This window comes from Ramularia collo-cygni (assembly GCF_900074925.1).
Source record: "Ramularia collo-cygni strain URUG2 genome assembly, contig: RCC_scaffold16, whole genome shotgun sequence".
Taxonomy (NCBI): Eukaryota; Fungi; Ascomycota; class Dothideomycetes; order Mycosphaerellales; family Mycosphaerellaceae; genus Ramularia; species Ramularia collo-cygni.
Window position 1 is genome coordinate 48577 of NW_019716270.1, and position 18466 is coordinate 67042.

General features: G+C 52.9%; 5 protein-coding genes; 3 read left to right on the forward strand and 2 right to left on the reverse strand.

Moving 5' to 3' along the window:
• Positions 1-378: 378 nt before the first annotated feature.
• RCC_08914 (uncharacterized protein) lies at positions 379-2457 on the reverse strand (the record flags this gene model as incomplete). The annotated part of the gene is made up of 1 exon (XM_023774159.1): positions 379-2457. The coding sequence occupies one exon, from the start codon at positions 2455-2457 to the stop codon at positions 379-381; it is 2079 nt and encodes a 692-aa protein (XP_023629927.1).
• A 159-nt stretch (positions 2458-2616) lies between these two features.
• RCC_08915 (related to oxidoreductase, 2OG-Fe(II) oxygenase family family) lies at positions 2617-3697 on the forward strand (the record flags this gene model as incomplete). XM_023774160.1 has 2 exons in its annotated part: positions 2617-2881; positions 2943-3697. 2 exons carry the CDS (start codon positions 2617-2619, stop codon positions 3695-3697), a joined length of 1020 nt encoding a protein of 339 aa, XP_023629928.1.
• Positions 3698-5458: 1761 nt separating this feature from the next.
• On the forward strand, positions 5459-6040 carry RCC_08916 (uncharacterized protein; the record flags this gene model as incomplete). The annotated part of the gene is made up of 1 exon (XM_023774161.1): positions 5459-6040. The coding sequence occupies one exon, from the start codon at positions 5459-5461 to the stop codon at positions 6038-6040; it is 582 nt and encodes a 193-aa protein (XP_023629929.1).
• Positions 6041-8746: 2706 nt separating this feature from the next.
• RCC_08917 (uncharacterized protein) lies at positions 8747-9051 on the reverse strand (the record flags this gene model as incomplete). XM_023774162.1 has 2 exons in its annotated part: positions 8747-8956; positions 9010-9051. 2 exons carry the CDS (start codon positions 9049-9051, stop codon positions 8747-8749), a joined length of 252 nt encoding a protein of 83 aa, XP_023629930.1.
• A 2113-nt stretch (positions 9052-11164) lies between these two features.
• Positions 11165-12943, forward strand: RCC_08918 (uncharacterized protein; the record flags this gene model as incomplete). XM_023774163.1 has 2 exons in its annotated part: positions 11165-11257; positions 11312-12943. The coding sequence occupies 2 exons, from the start codon at positions 11165-11167 to the stop codon at positions 12941-12943; spliced, it is 1725 nt and encodes a 574-aa protein (XP_023629931.1).
• Positions 12944-18466: the final 5523 nt, after the last annotated feature.

Genomic DNA, 18466 nt, shown 5'->3' on the forward strand with positions numbered 1-18466 from the left:
ATTGTCGTTAAAGAAGGAAGGAGAGTACTGAAAGACCTCCATCTTGCGATCTGTCTGCCGACAGAATTTGGGTCGACAACAATGGATCTTTGTTCAATAGCAAGAGAAAAAAACACCGAAACGGGACATGCACGGACCACATTGGAATGGTGAGAACGTACCTCTGAGCGCAGCACCGAAAGCGTTTTGAGTGGCTACTAACTTAACTATTCTGTGATTCTTCGGGTCATGCGAAGCAATGTAGTTGCCTCGTGTGTCTGATGATGTTCTCAACTAGCTAGCGATGCACGCTTTCATGGACTGTTGTAACCATCGCTATACTGTAAATCAGTCACATCTCATTCGACAGGTGCGATGTGCGCTGCCGTGGCCATCGCTTCACCGCGACGAGCTTGCAGGCGTCTGCTTTGAAGACGATAGCAATGGTGGCGGTGGTGGTAAACTGAAATCCAGAATGCCACTCGACTGTGTTTCCAAATCTTTGTACGACTGCGCTCCACGCCAGCTCTCCGGAGGCATGGGAAAAGGAGAGCTGGAGAACGTGTTTTCCCACGCCGCAGACTTCTGGGGTGACGTTGGCGTATTGCCATGTCGGGAACTCGGCCGACTCGCTGTCCGCTGGGTCGATACAACTGTGCTGACCTGCGAAGGTCTGGGTAGCCTCGGCGAGGTTGGCATTGGTAGCTCAATGTCCTCTGCACCGGAAACTGCCACCATAGATTGCATGTAGTCTCCTTCAACGGGAGCGCGCGCGGACCCTCCATTTCTAGCATTCACAGGTGCTTGTGTCCRAATACCGAGCTCTGGCGATGGATCGTATTGCAACTCAGCCGGTGGGCTGTCAGCAACAAACTGCGTCTCGGGGTCGACTCCAGCCACAGGGCTGTCAGCCACAAACTCAGGCTGGCTGTCTTCCACGCGCTCTTCATATTCGTCCGCTAGATTGTCGGGATGCATCTCTGCGTCGTCGCCCTCTTCTCTATGCTCATAGCTTTGAAAGTCTATTTGATCTTCGAGGTCCCCGAATCCAGCATAAGAGTGATGCTGAGTTGCCAGCTGCGTCGGTCCATGCCCGAATCTAGCTGCATCTCGGTCCAACGCTGCGTTGACAGGGTCAAAGGTCTGCTGATGTGGCGACGCAGGATAGTTGGATACGTGACTGTGCTCTCCTTCCTCTGCATCGAAGTACATCTCTTCATCAGTCTGGTGGTCCTCTACATGTGTCTGGCTGGCTTGAGGGATTTGTGTTTCTACTCGGTCCATGTCCATCCCGGGATGCTTCGGTTTATGGGGATCGAGCTTGGTAGCTATTTCGGGCTCCACGGGCAGCACAGTGTTATCTTCATCCCCATCTTCACCATCATCGTTATCGTTGTCGTTATCAACGTCCATCTCGTCCAGATCTGGTTCGTCCTCTGAATCAAGAACAGTAGATGTCCGCTTTAGACTTCTCCTTTCAACTTTGGGATCTGTTGGCGCATCTACCGCCAGGTCTTCCTGCGAGTCCTGCACGGTCGTGGTTCGCATTAGTCGCCGTTCAACTGGAGTAGGAGGATGCTTCTGTCGCGGCGAGGAGATGGTCTCAGCTTTCCAAGGCTCGGCCGGCTCATGATCAAACGCAGGGTCATACATCTTATGTATGTCCGATTCCATGTGTTTGAGTATTCGTTTGCTGGGAGAACTGGTCTGACTGCGTGGCGACTTCTTAAGAGGCGTTGGAGTACAGCTACGTTCCTTCAGAGGTGAGACACCAAACTCTCGATTCGTTCGAGAATGCCGAACAGACAGAATAGCGCTGGATGGAGTTTGCGACGAGGGTACTTCGGTCCTGCGAGCCGTCTTTGGCGTTCTTGGATTGGCTCTGGACTCTGCAGTCGATGGTCTCGTGCTCCCGTCGCCAGGATTGGACGACGCGACGAGCATTCTGTGCTGCATGAAAGCYGGACTGGCCACGGAATCCCCATCCTCCACCGGCTCTTGCATCTCCGAGGACACTTCTAGCACTCGGCCATAGAAGTACGAGGCAGCTCCTTGTGTGTCTTGCGCTTTGCTCGCATGCGGACTTTCCATGGTGCTGGCTTCTTCCTCCCACTCTCCCAATTCGCCACCACTTTCCTCTTCCGAGTCTCTAACTACTCGCCGCCAATTCTGCGTCAGAGTGGATTGATCGCGAGACTTTTTCCCCATTTTCCTCCGCTTCTTTGGCTTCGGCGCTGCGTATTCCTCATCTTCGTCGCTCGAGACGGAAATGACTTGATCTGCACTGTGCGGAGTACTGACAAAGTCCAATTGCGTCAAGGTGGATTGTCTCTTGAGCTTCTGGGGGACGGCTCGAGATGCCCCAGAGCGGGTGTTGTGTCGTCGGGCTGGAAATTTGACTTGCTTCGGCGCTGCGGACGTCCTTTTGTAGACTGTAGGATCGGGCATCTTCTCATATTGCAAGAAGGTGAGGTGCATGTCTCGGTCAAGGCTCCAGGAAGCGCTGCCGACGCGTCCAAAGTTCGAGGATGACGCGACTTCCGCCACTAGAAATGTCTTGGCAAATTTCTACAGCTTTGATTGCACCTCACCTTCATCACCTCAATCCTCCTCTTCTCTAACATCGGCCTTGAGACCATGGACAACATACTGGATGCACGCGCAAAGCCCCCGAATGAGATACGCGCTGTCTACAAACACTTTCACAAAGCCTGTGCAAACTTGCTTGATGAGGATCCAGATCTGGTGCAATTCCAGGACGGTAACGCCGAGACCAATCTCTGGCTCAAACGATGCCTTGATCTCCCTCCAGAGATGCGTCAAGCTTTTATGCGCTTCATGAACAGTGACTCGAACATTGAAGACTCGCCCATGGCGATGTACGAAGTCCCCGATGTTCCTGGTAAGATGCCGACGCAGCTAGTAAAACGTTTTCCCAAATGAATGTCTAAGTAAGTAGGTAGGTCTGTATATCTACCCGTCATTACTCCCGGTCGAAGTCCAGTTTGAATTGCTTGAAAGACTTCTACACAGGGATCTATGCAATCCCAAACATCAGACCAACGTGCATATGCATTACCATGTTCCGTACCCTCCTTCCACGAGAGAAATACCAAGCTCTTTCTTCGACCGCTCTACATCAGGATGCACTTTTCAACCGCTCAACCCAGACGTCCACAAGTCGATCACAAATGAGCAATTTCTCAACAAGAAACTCCGCTGGGCCACCCTCGGAGGCCAATACGACTGGACCAAGAAAGTATACCCATCTGGCCCGCCTCCAGCATTTCCGTCGGATATCAAGCAGCTGATAGAAGATGTCTTCCCCATGAAAGCAGAGGCCGCAATCGTGAACCTCTACTCACCTGGCGACACCTTGAGTCTACATCGAGATGTCAGCGAGGAGTGCAATCGACCGCTGGTCAGTATATCTCTAGGTTGCGATGCGCTATTCATAGCTGGTCTCGAAGGCGAATCTCAAGACGAAGCACCGAGAGTGGCCACGATTCGACTGCGATCCGGCGATGCGGTGCTCATGAGTGGCGAGAGCAGATACGCCTGGCATGGCGTCCCGAAAGTGCTGGAAGGTACTTGTCCAAACTGGATGGAAGACTGGCCATGCCGGTCGGAAAAGGATGAGGAAGGTCGCTTCGAGCACTGGAGAGGCTGGATGAAAGGTAAGCGAGTGAATTTGAATGTCCGGCAGATGTTCGAGTGAGCGTCGACACTTACTTCTTGCGGGAACCTGCTGTTGCTTACTTGCGTTTGCCACACTTGGTCATTTTTTCTTACTACTCGCCATTTCCAGGCAGGGCAAAATACGGAACAGTCGAACAAGCTGGGTGAAGGCATGCCACCGGACGTGAAAGGCCAGGGTGGTCAGCAAGGCGAAGGTGGTGAATGTGGTGAAGGAACGAGATGAATTGAGCATGGAGCAGCATTGGTGTTATTTGCACTGCACCAACAGAATATGTGATGTGCTGCTGGACAACGACATTGACAATATTGAATGCAACGTGTGGACCAAATGCAAGGAGTTTCAAGAGTTACCCGAGAATGCTGGCAAAGAACGGCAACCATCTGGCATCACGCGACAGTCAGGGAGAGATGAGGCGTCGAGGAGGAGATCAAACTTTGGATCCAACAACCCGGCCTCTACCGCGTGAGATATGAGTCCTTCGATTTCGTAAGATACGCCAACGTCACTTGTTACACCACGCTGGATGTCTCGGCCGATGGTGTTGATGCGAGACCTGGTGACCTCTGCAAGGATGCAAGAAGGACAGGTCTGAACCGCGCTTTCAATAGCAAGACGAAGATAGCCACTTTCGACAATTCGTGCAAACGCAAAGCTGAAATCCACAAGAACTGGCGAATGCAGCGAACGTTTTCTACATTATGACTGGCGACAAGGCTGCGACTTTTGAACGAGAGCCTCATGGGACTTGTACAAGTCAGGACAAGGGGCCGTGTTTTGAGAAGAATGCGGACGCCTCGCACGAAAGACTGAGAGACAGTGCCTCTATTCCTATTGCGCATACGGAAAAAGGGTTGTAAGAGACCTCGGAAGGTGGCAGTTGGCCATGATGGCCGTAGTCGCGGTCAGGATGTGCAATGTTGCTGTATTTCACTCAGAAGGAATCATGACTACCTTGAGTAGACGCTCGGAACCTAGTCTCCACAGTGCTGAACGTCATGGCTGATGCCTGGAAGCGTCTCGAAATGTCCTGCATTGAGAGCGAGACGATCAGGAGGACACACATGAAAGGTCCAGGGTTAGGGTTGGGGTAGAGCAAACTTTTGCCACGATGATGATGTAGCCTTTGTGCCTTCTGGAATCATTCTTATAGGTGTGAAGAGTAATCAGGATCACTTTTGAAGCATACTGTCGTGTTTCGCTGGTGTTGTGGTTTTGACCCCTTTTTCCCGAATTCGATACTTCATGCTCTTCTTCTGCCAGTATGACCAAGGTGAGGTGACGCTCTCAAGTCTCTGGTTTGGAATGGAGGAAGGCCACATGACCGCTCGACTATGCAGTGCTGGCCTCTGCATGGGGTCTCTACCTTCGTGGCTACACTTGTGGATTTGGATTGCCGCCCGGAAAGGCAAGGCACAGTTCGACCACCAGGTGCACTCCACTATTCATTCTGTCCGTTCACTCTATAATGATTCCCAATCCGGCCTGAAATCTTCAGCAGCAAGCGGTGCTGCCTAGTCACTCCCCGTGACAAGAACGCCTTAAGACCATTTATAAACATCAGCAGTTCTAGTGCCTGCGCTTCTTCTTTTCCTGCAAACATCGCGCAAAGTTGTCGAGGTAAAGACAGAGTCAACTCCAAGCTTGTCCCCAACTTGCTAACATCGTAGCCTAGCACTTGTGATAGAGCCACCTACGAAGAGCAAACTCGCACTCGAGGCACTTGAGGCCGAGCCTTCGATGGACACCGCTATAACCACCACTACTTACAAGAAAGACGCCATGATAAATGGCATAGCTCGACCAACCGGGAAGTTTAAGCACGCAGCGCGCGACAAGGTACTCGGCACGACCGAACTCCTTGAAGCTATCCTGCTCGGCCTCGATACCAAGACGTTGCTCCTTAGTAAGCGTGTCTCCAAGACTTTTAAGGCAACCATCACCGACTCCCTAGCTTGCCAACAAGCACTCTTCCTTAAGCCTTCGATAACACTGGCGCCTGTATGGAATGAGCTTGGTTTCCCCACACGTCGCCCTACCTACCTCCGAGGCTATTCCAAGGTCATGTTCTTCGACGTTTCCGATCGGCCTGGATGGAACAACTCCACCGAGTCGCTCCAACCTGGCCATAACATCGACCTCTCGCTCTGGTACTACATTGATAGTGAGAGCGGCGATGAGGAGCTGCGTGTCCCGGAGCTATCGCAAATGCTGCTGCGTCAGCCGGCAATTGCGCTGAAGCTAGATGTGGAGTGCAGCACGTGCGACAGATCCAACCAGTGGGTCCTCGAAGCAGGTGCTACTTTCGGCGATCTCATTGATTACCTCGAATACGGGACTGATTGTGATTGCCTCCATCCCTGAGGACGACGACGGAGTTCGGGATTTTGGCGAGAAGAGCGCAGACGATGAAGCCGTGGACGGTACACTTGAAGGATGGCGGATCTCAACATCGTTGATGCGATCAGGTCCAAGATCGACTTTCGAAGCGTTCCGAGAGCCAGCAACTGTGTTCCAAGGTCCAACTGACTGATGTCTAGATGGTATCTAGAGCCCGGATCAGCTACGAGTGATGTCTGCCGACATGGTGAGATGGTCATGGTAGCTCTGGGCGCGATGATATGCATAATTAAAATCATGAACTCAATACATGTCATTGGCCAGAATTTCTCACTTCCAGCCTCTTTCTGCCCGCGCTGCTTACCATCTTGAAACCATTGATATCATAGTCGGAGACCCCGCAGGTTCACTAGCCATACCTGGGGAAGGTGAAGTTGTCGAAGAAGTGAAGTACGGTTAACTAACCCCCAGGTCTCAAGTGTTTTGTTGTGGTCGCGCCATGGAACTCAGATCTGTTCTCCGCATACCCCAGATTTGGACATTGGTCGCACTCCAGATGACGACAAGTTCCCAGCTCTTGCAAGTCTCCTTATTCACTATGTTTCCAAYGCCCAGCCTTCTCAAAGTCTCGTTGCTGTGGCTGATGAATGGAGGTTGAGCAAAATAGGGAAAGTTGCATCAACATACGAACCGTTTCATCTGTGAATCGTAACCAGGCCGATGGACGCTTCTTACATCAGTGGCTGGTAAACATCATCCAAGCCAGCAACCCACCAGACATTGAAACAAAACAGCCCGAGATCGATCGATCGCGGAACGCGCAAACCCCAATCTCATCTCACCAGAAGTCCAATAGCCAAACGGAAATTGTTTCCAGCGCCGGTTTCCAGTCCTGCAAGCGTGTATTGCGCAGTGTGTGGGCTCCCGCATCCTCCCCACCGTGGGGAAGATGGAGTTCAACCGTATACCACAGATCCGTCAACTGTCGAGAATGAACTGGTCGCCAGGCTCTCCGATTCGTCTGTCCGCAATCTCCACGCTCGGACAGCGAAGAGACCACGGAACGAAAGAAAACTTCCGGTTTAAAGGAGATCACCAACCTTGTTGGTGCGGAGGATAGCAATGCCAGACGTTGCAATCAGCGGGCGGGAACCTTCCACCCGCTGGGGAACCGTTCCGCGCCACGCGCCCCGTTTGAAACGGCGATCGTTTGTCGGGATATCAATCCGGCGTTGTCAATTTTCATGTGATCGGGCAGCGGGACAAGCAGTCTTTGAAGTCAGAAATTCTGCCATTCAACGCGCGAGGATGATTGCGCTCTGTGTTGTGGCGCAAATGAAGCACCGGCGCATCAATGCCGACCAGGGAGATGAATTCGACATGGGCCGTCGGGCGATACTGGAATATTGTCAGAGAACGGCCAGTGCAGTGCTCCGTATCGCAAATCGAAGCTCGCCTCGACACCTCCATGGACGGCGGCCTGACGATGCCTTCTATCACATATAGTCCAACACCTACTGCCAAATACGAGGCTAGATGATGCACGTATAATCTCAGCAGGCCTACCCGATGACGTTTGTCACCACAAATTGCAATCCAATCGAATGCGCCGAGATGCTATAACCCTTGCCCTGCATGTCCGACGCATGCTGGTTCTTTATGTGGGAAAGATGATGAAATGGCAAAACGTGCGATGCATCCGAAACGTGAGCACCCGAGCACATTGACCCAAACGGTTCTGTTCTTTCAGGTCCGTGTCTTCCCCAGATCCGGATTCGCTCTCAGGCACATGTCCGTCGTATGGCGAAACATATGCTTCTCGATGTTTGGCGCATCACAAGCCGGACATGCGAGGTCGCATCGCCTCGAGAACAAACGCAGGGGTGTTGTTTGTTAGTGACTGCATTCAGCTCGCACCCAACCCCGTCAAAAGCCCAGAACGTTTGTCGTGGAGATCGTCTCTCAGATCTTCAGGCTAAATCGCTCAGCTTCCCGACGCCGCGGGTTCGGCGCATTCTTGAAGTGTGGCTGAATGCGCAGGAGCTTATTCCAAAGCCGACCCGAGGAGGGAATTAGTCTTGGCGGGATCAGCATCGGGAATAGGACAGAATCGGGATCAGGTGCGAGACCTTGTGGCAGATGACCTTTTCCCGCGATTGTTGTTCAGGATTCTGTTGTGCGCTGGCAGCCGCAGCCAAAAGCAGATACCAACACTGCGAAAGGACGGGATGTTCGTTTGCGGCAAGGGGTCAAGTCTTTCCATTGCCGCGGACCTTCACACCCTCTTGTCGTTGGCTTTGTGTGACAATAGCACGCCACATAGATGAATCGCATGCACGGCAGAGACCGGGGAAGGACAGCGGGCGCCTTTCCGTCAAAGGCGGGCGCGCCGTGGGGAGAATGCGGAGATGCGGAGGACAAGGCCATACCGTGCCTCGTGACATGACAATGCAGTCACATTCCAATGCCGCGAGATCAGTCCTCGTAGTCTAAGAGTGGTTAACTTACGGCGATGGTGACTCCCTTGTCAGGTTTGGGTCGCTCCGCTGATTTCGCTGCTTGGCGATAATAGTAGAAAGAAGGAGGTGACGACACATCGATAACTCTCAGATGCTCGTACCCGAAACAAATAGGTCGAAACGACGAAGGGCCCCGACAGATCAGCGACGGATAGCTGCCGGTGTGGAGGTTCTGGACTCTGGAGGTACTTCTCGATGCAGTGAACTTGGCTTATTGWCAAAGTACTCCCAAGTATTCATTTTCCTCGTGCGTTTGTCGGAGCGGAAAGGATGCTATTTCCATTAGCAACATTACATCCGCTTCTCGTCTTATCAATGCCTCGCGAATAGACCACTCAGGAACCGATCTGCGGGGTTGATAGGTGGTTTGTGTGGAGAGACAAGAATGAGCCACCAACCGGGCGCGGCGGTGAACAGATGACTTGCTGCGCTGTCAGACAGTATCATCTGCATTGCCTGGGTCCGGTCGCTTACCACGCGGCCACCAAGAGTAGCGCTCTGAGTCTCATGTAACATGGTGACTGGCAATAAACATGCCGTGACGGCTGCGTGTAYGACGAACGATTAGTCGTGCAGCTGTGCCTGAAGCATGGTCACACGCGCGGTGACCCCGACATGTGATTTGTTGGTATATCTCACACTGCCTTTGGTGGCGGCAGCGCGTGGGATCATCTACAATCCTGCAAAGGCGGAGTGAGTTGAGCATTCAAGATTTGAGACAATTTTGATGTGCTGGCGCGGGGAGCCCACACGGCCAACAGGAGGATCTGCGAGTGGCCTATCGAGTGCTCAAAAGCAGCAGGTGATGGATTCGATTCGTTTTTGCCATGCATTCCACCGTGAGCGTGGGGTCTCATGCTCTCGCACAATCTCGTCAAAGGCGTGGTGTCGTGAAATGAGAGGAGCTAGGTCGAAGCCCACGTGTGTGCCGCATTGGGCAAGCCGGGTAGTGTGAAGATTGAAGCAGATTCAAGTTGATGRGCGAAAAGAAATTCTCACCTCATTCGCCGCAAAGGTGCCGTCCGTAGCATTAAGCAAGGATAGCATGCCAATGTCGCCACTGCCGATGGTCACGTTGCGTGGTGAGTCGTGACTGACCAGACAGATGATTGCCAGCGAAAGCATTGCTTCTTACCATACTGTCCAGCTGATACATCCTGCGAAGCGCTTGATGGAGTAGTTCTACAGCGTCTTCAAGGTTTGGGGATGTAGTGCGATGAGCACTTCAGATCCCACGCTCGCACGCAGATCCAAACAGCCTTGCTAACAACAAGGGCGGAGTTGGACTGAATGTAGARCGTATCGATCAATAATCTCTGGTGGGACCGCTCATAGAGTGCGAACGGACTTTCGGGTCTTCGAATGCCACTCCCGGACACGTCAAGAAGATGCTGCATATTCTGCTTCGCCACGATGGGGGACGGAACGCACGAAAACCGCGTGCCAGAATAGTAACAGCAGTCAGCAGTCATATACGGTACTTGCATGAAATCTTCCATCAGGGGCACCGATGCGTATCACAAAGTGACCCTGCGAGTCGTTGGTGTTATTGCACTCTGTCGCGGCGATGAAGAAGGAGGTGCTCATCGATGATCAGGGAGACGTGCGGCGTCCAGTGGTTTGAGCCTGACACTGCGCCGGCGGACAACTGGCAAGCGCCGAACGACTAACTACCTTAGCCACGATGTGAAGAGGGCGTTCACATGATATCGGAGGGGCAGCGGCGACGAGGATCCCACGCGCGTCGCAGAGCTGCCGAGGTGTGATGCCGTGGCGGAAGCAGCCGACCAGTGGCCGGCAAAAGTTTGTCAATTGACCGTCCTCACACATCCTTCGTTGATGAAAGCGTGCGCGCGCGACGGGTGGCTGGCGGGCGGGCACAACACGACCAGCGTCGGGGTTGGGCTCCATCAAGCAAGCAAACGCTGCAAGTTGTTTCTCTTGCAGCGGAACGGGGAAGAGCCAGCATCTCAGGAGAGCGGCATACCCATGGAAGAGGGAAAGATCGATCGCTGAACGGTGTGCGGCCGATCAGGTGAGAAGCAAGCCACACTTATGCGACCTGTCGGACTGGTCCAAGCGGGCGGCACTCATCCGTCGAGCTAGTCAGAGACTAAAACGATCCAAGAATTGAGAGGGTACCAGATCCTTGAACGGTGCCGTCCGACAAGTGGCCGCAGACGAGCAGACAGGACCAGGGGCAGTGGGCACTTGAGTCTGTGGTCGGCTGTACTAAACAGAACTCGCATCCGCCGTAACTTAAGGCGTGTTTCCTTCACCGCGATCCGCTTTCCAACCTACCTACCCACCTACCTACGTATAGACGCCGTCCCCACTTTCGCCTGCCGGTCATACTGCGTCCCTCTCCCACTACTCCCTCCCTCACGCACACTACASACCCACATTAATTCAAACATCGACGACCTGGCCTCCTCACGCTTCCCACTGCTGGCCCTTCTGCTATGTAAAGCAAATAGCCGAAGCTTTGTTCCCGAAAGCCGTCCACGCACCTGACGCAATCGATCAAGATCTGATCGCGCCCGGCTGCGTTCAGCGATCCCACGAATATACACCTCTCCACACTTCTGCTGCTCCTCCCCCGTCTCCGACACTGTAGAACCCCGGCGCAATGCCTTTTCGTCCCGAACACTCGTTGTTGCGGGTCGAGGTGCCCGCACTGCACACCATCGACACACGCTCGGTAGAGAACCTCTTTGGCATGGTAGGTTTCACGCGTGGTGCATCTCGCGCGCAATTACTTACCCGTTCCTCTCAGTGGTCGCTGTTCTCGAAGACGTCCCATGCAATGGAGGATGGAAAGCGCCTGGAAAATCTCAGCTGGCGACTGTGGAATCGCGAAACATTCTGCTGCGCACCGCCAACGAAGAATGCCGCACCACGTGCACCGCTTCGAACAAAGGAGACGCCAGAGGAGCCCGCATCCCGCGTGCCAGAGCTGTCGTCCAGCCTGGAATCTGCCTCGTCCGAGGAGGAATTCGAAACGTCATCTCCACTCGCCCCTCGCATCGTCAGCGCACGGCCGGCCATCCGGCGGCACGACTGTGTCGAGGCGAGTAGAAGTCGTGGCCACGAGAAGCACATCACCCCGATTGATCTCGAGAAGATTGTCATCTCTATCAAAGAGACAAAACAACTGGAGCCCATCGAATTGCCCAGGCCTTTGACGGAACAAACATCGACCACGACCTCGCCAGATTCATCATCCTCACAAGCTTCACACCCTTCACCGTCACAAGCGTCACAGGGCCTTAGTTCACATCCTTCCACCTCCCAGTCGACATTGTTGGAATCCTCCGCATCGACAGTCGGCACCCACGGCTCGCATGATTCGCAAGCGTCGGGAACATCTCAAATGGTGGGCTCACAAGATAGCTCATCGACAGAGATGAGCACGCATAGCATCATTCGAGGATTTGTACCTGGCGGAGCACCGTCATCCTACCGATCACAAACCAATTTGGCTGCCCAGCCAACGCCTATTCTCAAAACTTCGCCGTCCTACAGGAATCCACCACCGAAGAAGAAGGGTGCCATGTTTACCATCGGGACGTCTTCTGCCGAGGACGAGAGCTCCTTGGAGAGTCACATGCTCAGGAGCAACATCTCCGAGAGTCTCAGACATCCCAGCAGCCTCACTAGTAATGGCAGCAAGAAGAGGACTGCCTTCAAGGATGAGGTTGCCGTAGCGAAAGCCACCGAGTACAGTTCAGTGTTTGGATCCGACGACGAAGACGAGGATGTTTCCGAGAGTGCGATTGAGGACGACGACGATTCGTCCGATTGGGAGGATTCCGAGGACCAGCACTCGGGCCCGTCGTCTGTGAACGAAAGAGAGCTCTTTCAGCGCGTCGACTCGCGGCCGAACCTCACATCCCGACGGTCACTACTCACCACCCTCATGCATGAGCCAGATCGCGCGAGAGCGCTTGCAAATGCTGCATCCCGGTCGACACCTGCTCTTCGTCGGTCCAGGGCCACGACGCCAAATGGGCCGTCTGTTGCTACTTCTCCCATGCCAACACCGACACCAGAGCCAAGCATCCACCTTCAAATACCCGGCAACGATGCTTCACGGTCAAAACCCATCATCATGACCACATCAAACACTCATCAGCAGCTAGCGCTCTCGCCTCGCACGACCCGGCGTAACATGCTGTCTACCGAGCTGACCGAATCTCTGCGGAAGAACCTTCTTTGGGAGCGCCAGCACAAGAGCACTGGCAATCTTGCAGCGATGAAGCGAAGGCACACATCCACGGATGTGAAGAACCTTCGACAGCATCCAGAGCCGGGCCCAGTTCTCTCCCACAAACCTGGAGCTGCCAAGAAGTTCAACAACGACTACTTTCACGCCGGCCTCGGTGAATACCACGCCAAGGGCTGGTGAGCGAACCTACCTCATTTTATCCTGCGTTTTAGCGATTGTCTTTTGGATTTGAAAGTGCGGACAGGCTCGCTTGCCCACGAACGAGCTCTTTTAGAGCGCCGTAATCATGACGGTTACACACATCGAGTACTTTTTGCGGGCGGGAACATTTTTGCGATTTCAATGATACCAGCATGGGCACATATTCACATGCTTGACGGCCTTTGGCGAACAAACCGGTGGCCTGGAGCGATAATCTCGCTCGGCGAAAGTGCGGTCTGTTGTACTACTACGGATGTAACATTACTCTGGGGACCACGGGCGGTTCAAAGTACACACTCTACAGTTGGTGGATGATGCAGGGCGGTGGTACTGAAGGGGTAGTAGAAAGAGTACTTAATTGCACATGCAAAACAAAACGACAGAAGGTTCAAAGTCAGCGACTCTCACACTGCATCTCATCCCCATTCGAATCTGTAATCGCACGTATGACCACAGTAAGTAACATCACCAGGCGGCAGCTCCGTCCACGAAAAGTCATCTGTTCATCAGAGCAGAAGCTGTAGCTTGCTCRACCATATCACAGACCGCCATTTCGACACGCATGACAATCAGATGTTAATGTGGCGGTTGAAACGCCCACATATGCACGCGTATGCGTGCTGTGCATATGCAGAAGACCGAGGCGTGCCATAGGCCTCCGCACTGCTCTCCTAACGTGCATTCCCAGAGATCTGCGAACCAGAGAGCTACGAGGTAACGAGGGAAGTCTGGCCCGGCGCACATCCCTTGACCGACTCCACGTCGCTCCTCGCATGCAACATAATCCGATCAGAAGACGGAAGAATTTTTACTACTGTCGTCGTGTATCCTCTGATGACTCTCAACTCCACACTACCTTACATTTTGGAATCCCAACAACCGCATCTCCACTCTTCGCTTCCGTTTTCACCCCGTCGGATTACGTTGGCAGCTGGATACGAGGTCCATGACTGGATGGGAAGGGATGCCCATGGGATCTACGGGAGCGCCGTCGAAACGCTAGAACTTCGATGTCTGCTAGAATTTCCTTCCACCCCACTCTTCCACGTCTTCTTTTTCGCTTCGAAACGATCGCGCTGTGAATCATCGTTTTCTTGCGGAGCCACACGATGTCACCTCCTAGATCCCCCTCGAGCGACACAACACAAATAGCGCCGTGATTGGCCGTTGACCATGTTATCGAACGCATTGATCAATGTGGGTTGCGCGTGGGCGTGCGCGGAGCTGGGTCTTGTACGGAGAATGCACTTTCAGGATCATTCACTACGCGCCTATTCGGTAGAAACGGCTCTTTTTGTGTTGGGGACGACACAGTACATCTTTTCCACCACCGCAACTCACTCTTCAATCGACGATGTGGCCAACGGCGTCGCGCGTCTCATCGAACGAAGCACTGCGGCGCAGCAATGGTGACGGTAGACAATGCAATGCGACGCATTAAAATGTTTCAGCCAGTATATTCAAGTCAATCCCGGTTTTGTCGGGTAACATCGTGATCGGTGCGCTATACTGCTGGAGAATAACGAGAGACTTCCTACCCCACAAGCTTACGCAGCCTTACGGAGCGATACTCGAACACTGATGAGGAGATCTGGAGATGGACATCTGGCGTCCGTCAAGGAGGGGAGACGATCTCCTCAGCAGACGCAAGTCATCAAAGGTAGCTATCGCTTTTTCGAATATCGGTGAGCTCTCAACGAAAGYTGCTCTTTCCTATTGCGTCTCCAACAACACGCCTACCTGTTTGCAAGGAGGCAGAACGGCATGTCTGTATCGTGGTCTCATTTCTTGCTCCGTCCTCGTCAAGTTCCAACTTGTACACCACTTCGACCATGGCGTGGCRTACTCGAATTTGACGTCACCTAGTGGCGGCATCTGTCAAAATGGGCTGAAGTACGACATTTGCATGACTTGCGTCTGGCTGCAATCTCGGTCACACAGCGGACGTTGAAGTTGGCATCAACTCATCCTCGTCGTGTCGCACCATGCGTCTCGATGTGGTTGTCCGGAGGGTCCGAGTCAGTCGTCTTCAAAACCCACCCAGCCATGACGGCCTGCCCATGACTCTGTCGGTAGGGAACAAGCTTCTCCCGATGTTCGGCGGCTTGAATAGTGTTTCGGCCTGCACGTAAACGAGTCCTGTGCCGGTAGCCACGTCCTTGACAGTGTTGCGGAAGTATAGGCCCGGTGGGCAGATGATCAGAAAAAAACGGTCGTCGTTCTGGGGGTGGCGTTGTATTCTGGGGTTCGCGTTGTATTCTCCGACTGCATAGAGCTCACCGTTCGAACACTTCGGTCCGAGCAGGGCAGCAGCAAGGGCAAGGAGGTCTCCCCTCTGTCATGCCACCAGCAGCGCGAGAGTCGGCGCGCACACCCTCCCGGGTTGGTGACCATTTGCAATGACATGTCGAACCTCCAAACCAGGTGGAAGGCTCATTGCGTGCTGTCTCGTGGCAGGGACATCGTCAAGGCTCCAGCTTGCTCCGGATTGTGTCGGAATTCTTCATTTCGCTTTCGAATGCCCACTGTAGACCATCAGAAAATCTTGTGCCTTGATTTGCAGGTCCAACGCGTAATGGTGCTGTGCACGCMGACCAGAAGCCACCGAAATACACAAACTCTACTCATCATCAGCAGCTTCTGCGATCCGTGTACGGCCTCAATCTTGCTTTCTTCAACCCTGCCTGACGCCGAGTAGCACGTGAAGCAGATTGACCTGCGACAGAGACTTGGCCGCCCTGCCATTTCAGATCAGAGGTGTGACCGAGCTTTCTACACCGCAAATTGCGAACCACCCGGAGCTGAGCCTCACTGACTCTCAAATCACTCGCTAGGATTCATCATTTCCTGTATGTGTTGTACATCACACCTGCACCTGACCGGTGTACATCGATACCTTTGAACATCGGAACCGGTTATCGCCAGGGATGCCTATTCAATGCAGGCAGAACACCATCCCAGGAATCCTGCTCGCGGGCCACGCTTCCCCGCGGCAAATGGCGCGGCCACTACTGCAGAGCCGGACAGATGACTCCATGGTCGAATCCCAAAAAGGAGCAGGCTAAACCTTGTCTCCGCGTGCTGTGATCCCAGTAGCCGGTTGAGAGTTTTCAAGGCCGGTGCCTCGTTGTCGCTCACAGACAGAGTCTGCAAAATGCATTAGTTGCCCGCGTCTTCTGACCAAAGATCACGGTGTTGGACCGAGATGACTATTCCCTTTCAATCGATTGGGATAGGGAAAATGCCGAACAAGAAAGGCAAAGATGAGGGGAAGGGTAGAGCATGGTTTCCATAATCATGACATTGTCAGTTAATCTTGGTTGCTGACGGATTGGTGTTCCAAATGTACACCAAGTAAGTAACTCATCTGAGTTTCATCGGTTCCCGTTCAAACCACAACACGAATCTGGGGTCTCCACAACGACCCCCAGCCGTGTTCAAACCTCCCCCGTCAAAGGACTCCGGGGAAACCGAAACAGAACCAAGCAACACCGACCAAGTGATCAGTCCAGGCGTGGTACAGAGTACTACGATTACTTCGGACATACGTTGCACGCGTCATCATCACAAGGCTCACTGAGCTCATCATCCTCAACGGACATGGCTATTTACTCTCATCATCCCTTGCTGGTGGGAATAATGTGACTAGAGCAGATTCTGACACGTACGTGACCAAGACGCCCGTCAAATTACCTTGCAGCCTTCAATCTCAGCCCTGTGCATCAAGTGTCATCGCGACGAGCATCGTCGGGAGAGGTGTGGCGGTGCAAAGTCGCGAATTAGGGTTGTGTGTTGCAAGGGCATCGAAAAGGGTATGCCGGTCGGGGATTGACGGCTTCGAGGGATCAGAGATCAGCACCCGAATTGTGTGGATGACGCTTCACAGGCATGAGGCATCTTTTCGTTTCGGCCGACACTTGGACAGACTGCACTGGATGCTGCTTCGGGGAATGTACCGCTTCCCGCTTTGGTCAAAATGGATCTCTTTTAGCGAATCTCTCTGCATTCAGGCTGAATTGCACTTCGGATCCGATGATTGATGTGCTTGATGCTGAGGCTTGTGGAGGTCGAAATTCACAGACGAGACGTCACCTTTCACATTTGTACAAACCCTGACCCGCTCGCGTAGCATTTAGCATCTGGCGGTCTCAATTGCGTCAAGTGTCTCACGGGTCTGATGCACCGGGGCGTTTTTCAGGTAGGTGGGTATCGTTATGGGTCAGGGAGCTGTTGCAGTCATCATTGCGGGAATAATGATATGGCTCGCGGAGGTATTCGCTGAGATGACATCAGACTATTGAGAGACGTTGTTGGAGTGCTGATCTCGTTGCAGAAACCTCAGATTGATAGGTCTGCTGGTAACGAAGTCTTTGAGAAATTCCTGAAGTGGTCATATCTACTGCCGGGAGCATACATCAAATGATCTCTTGTTTCTTGTAACATCGGCAATGTTTCGAAGACAGTGGCATGGCCTTTGAGTGCCAACGAGGGCGCCTGAAGAAAGACGCCAATTGTCTTCTCCTGACTCCTATCTAGTAAAATGATCGTCTGAGAGCCATATCCATATCTCATCGAAGTGATCGGAGTCGAAGCGTTAAATTACAACCTCATTAATMCCTTAATCTGAGCTAATCGTATCTGTAGTCGTATTGTCGCGTTGTCATCTTGTCGCGTTGTCGTCTTGATCGTCGCGGTGTCGAATTTATCGTCGCGTTGTCGAATTCATCGTCGCATCGTCGCATCGTCGTATCGAGTTCGAGGGATTAATAGGTTTAGAGATGGAGATAGATTAATCTATAGATTAGTAGTATTGATGCACTATTTAATGGCCTAGAGACCCTGAGGCTAGCGTCACATAATATCTTTTCTAAACGAGCTAATCAAAGCGTGCGCCTTAAATATTTCTAACACCCCGACATCTATATAGAAGGAAGGTGGTTGAGTTCGATTGTATTTTACGCTCCGCTTCGGCCTTCGAACTGGCCCTYCGCTTCGCTACGGGAGTTCTCAGACCTCGCTCCGCTCAAAAAGGGGCTCTTTCGCTGTGCAGGAACGATTGAAGCATGTACGATCGAACTCAGTCGCGTGAGTGGTGCTAGCACTCAAGACGATCGGGTACCTTCGCAGTGCCCAGCATCTCTTTGTCAAAACTCACGAGCGATTCAGAGAGCATCGAATTTTGTGCAAAACTTTGGCTCGTGTTTGTTTCCGGCGAGAACAAAGAGTACCAGACAGGAAATGCAATCAAATTGTACTCGCAGAAGCAGCAGCGTGAAGTGTACTCCACCGATACTCGCTGCCCAGCCATCTGTATTTAGATGGCAGACTTCTCGGATACAGCTGCTGGAGGCGATGCAGCTGGAAGTACAGGCCGCCGGCCTCAGGAGGCCCTGATCTGTCGATGTGTCCGGGAGTCAATGCGTAGAGTGGGACTAGGATCGTGTTATAACTATCTATGGGGCGTGAGAAAGCACAAGGCTCCATCGCGACAGACTTCGTCGC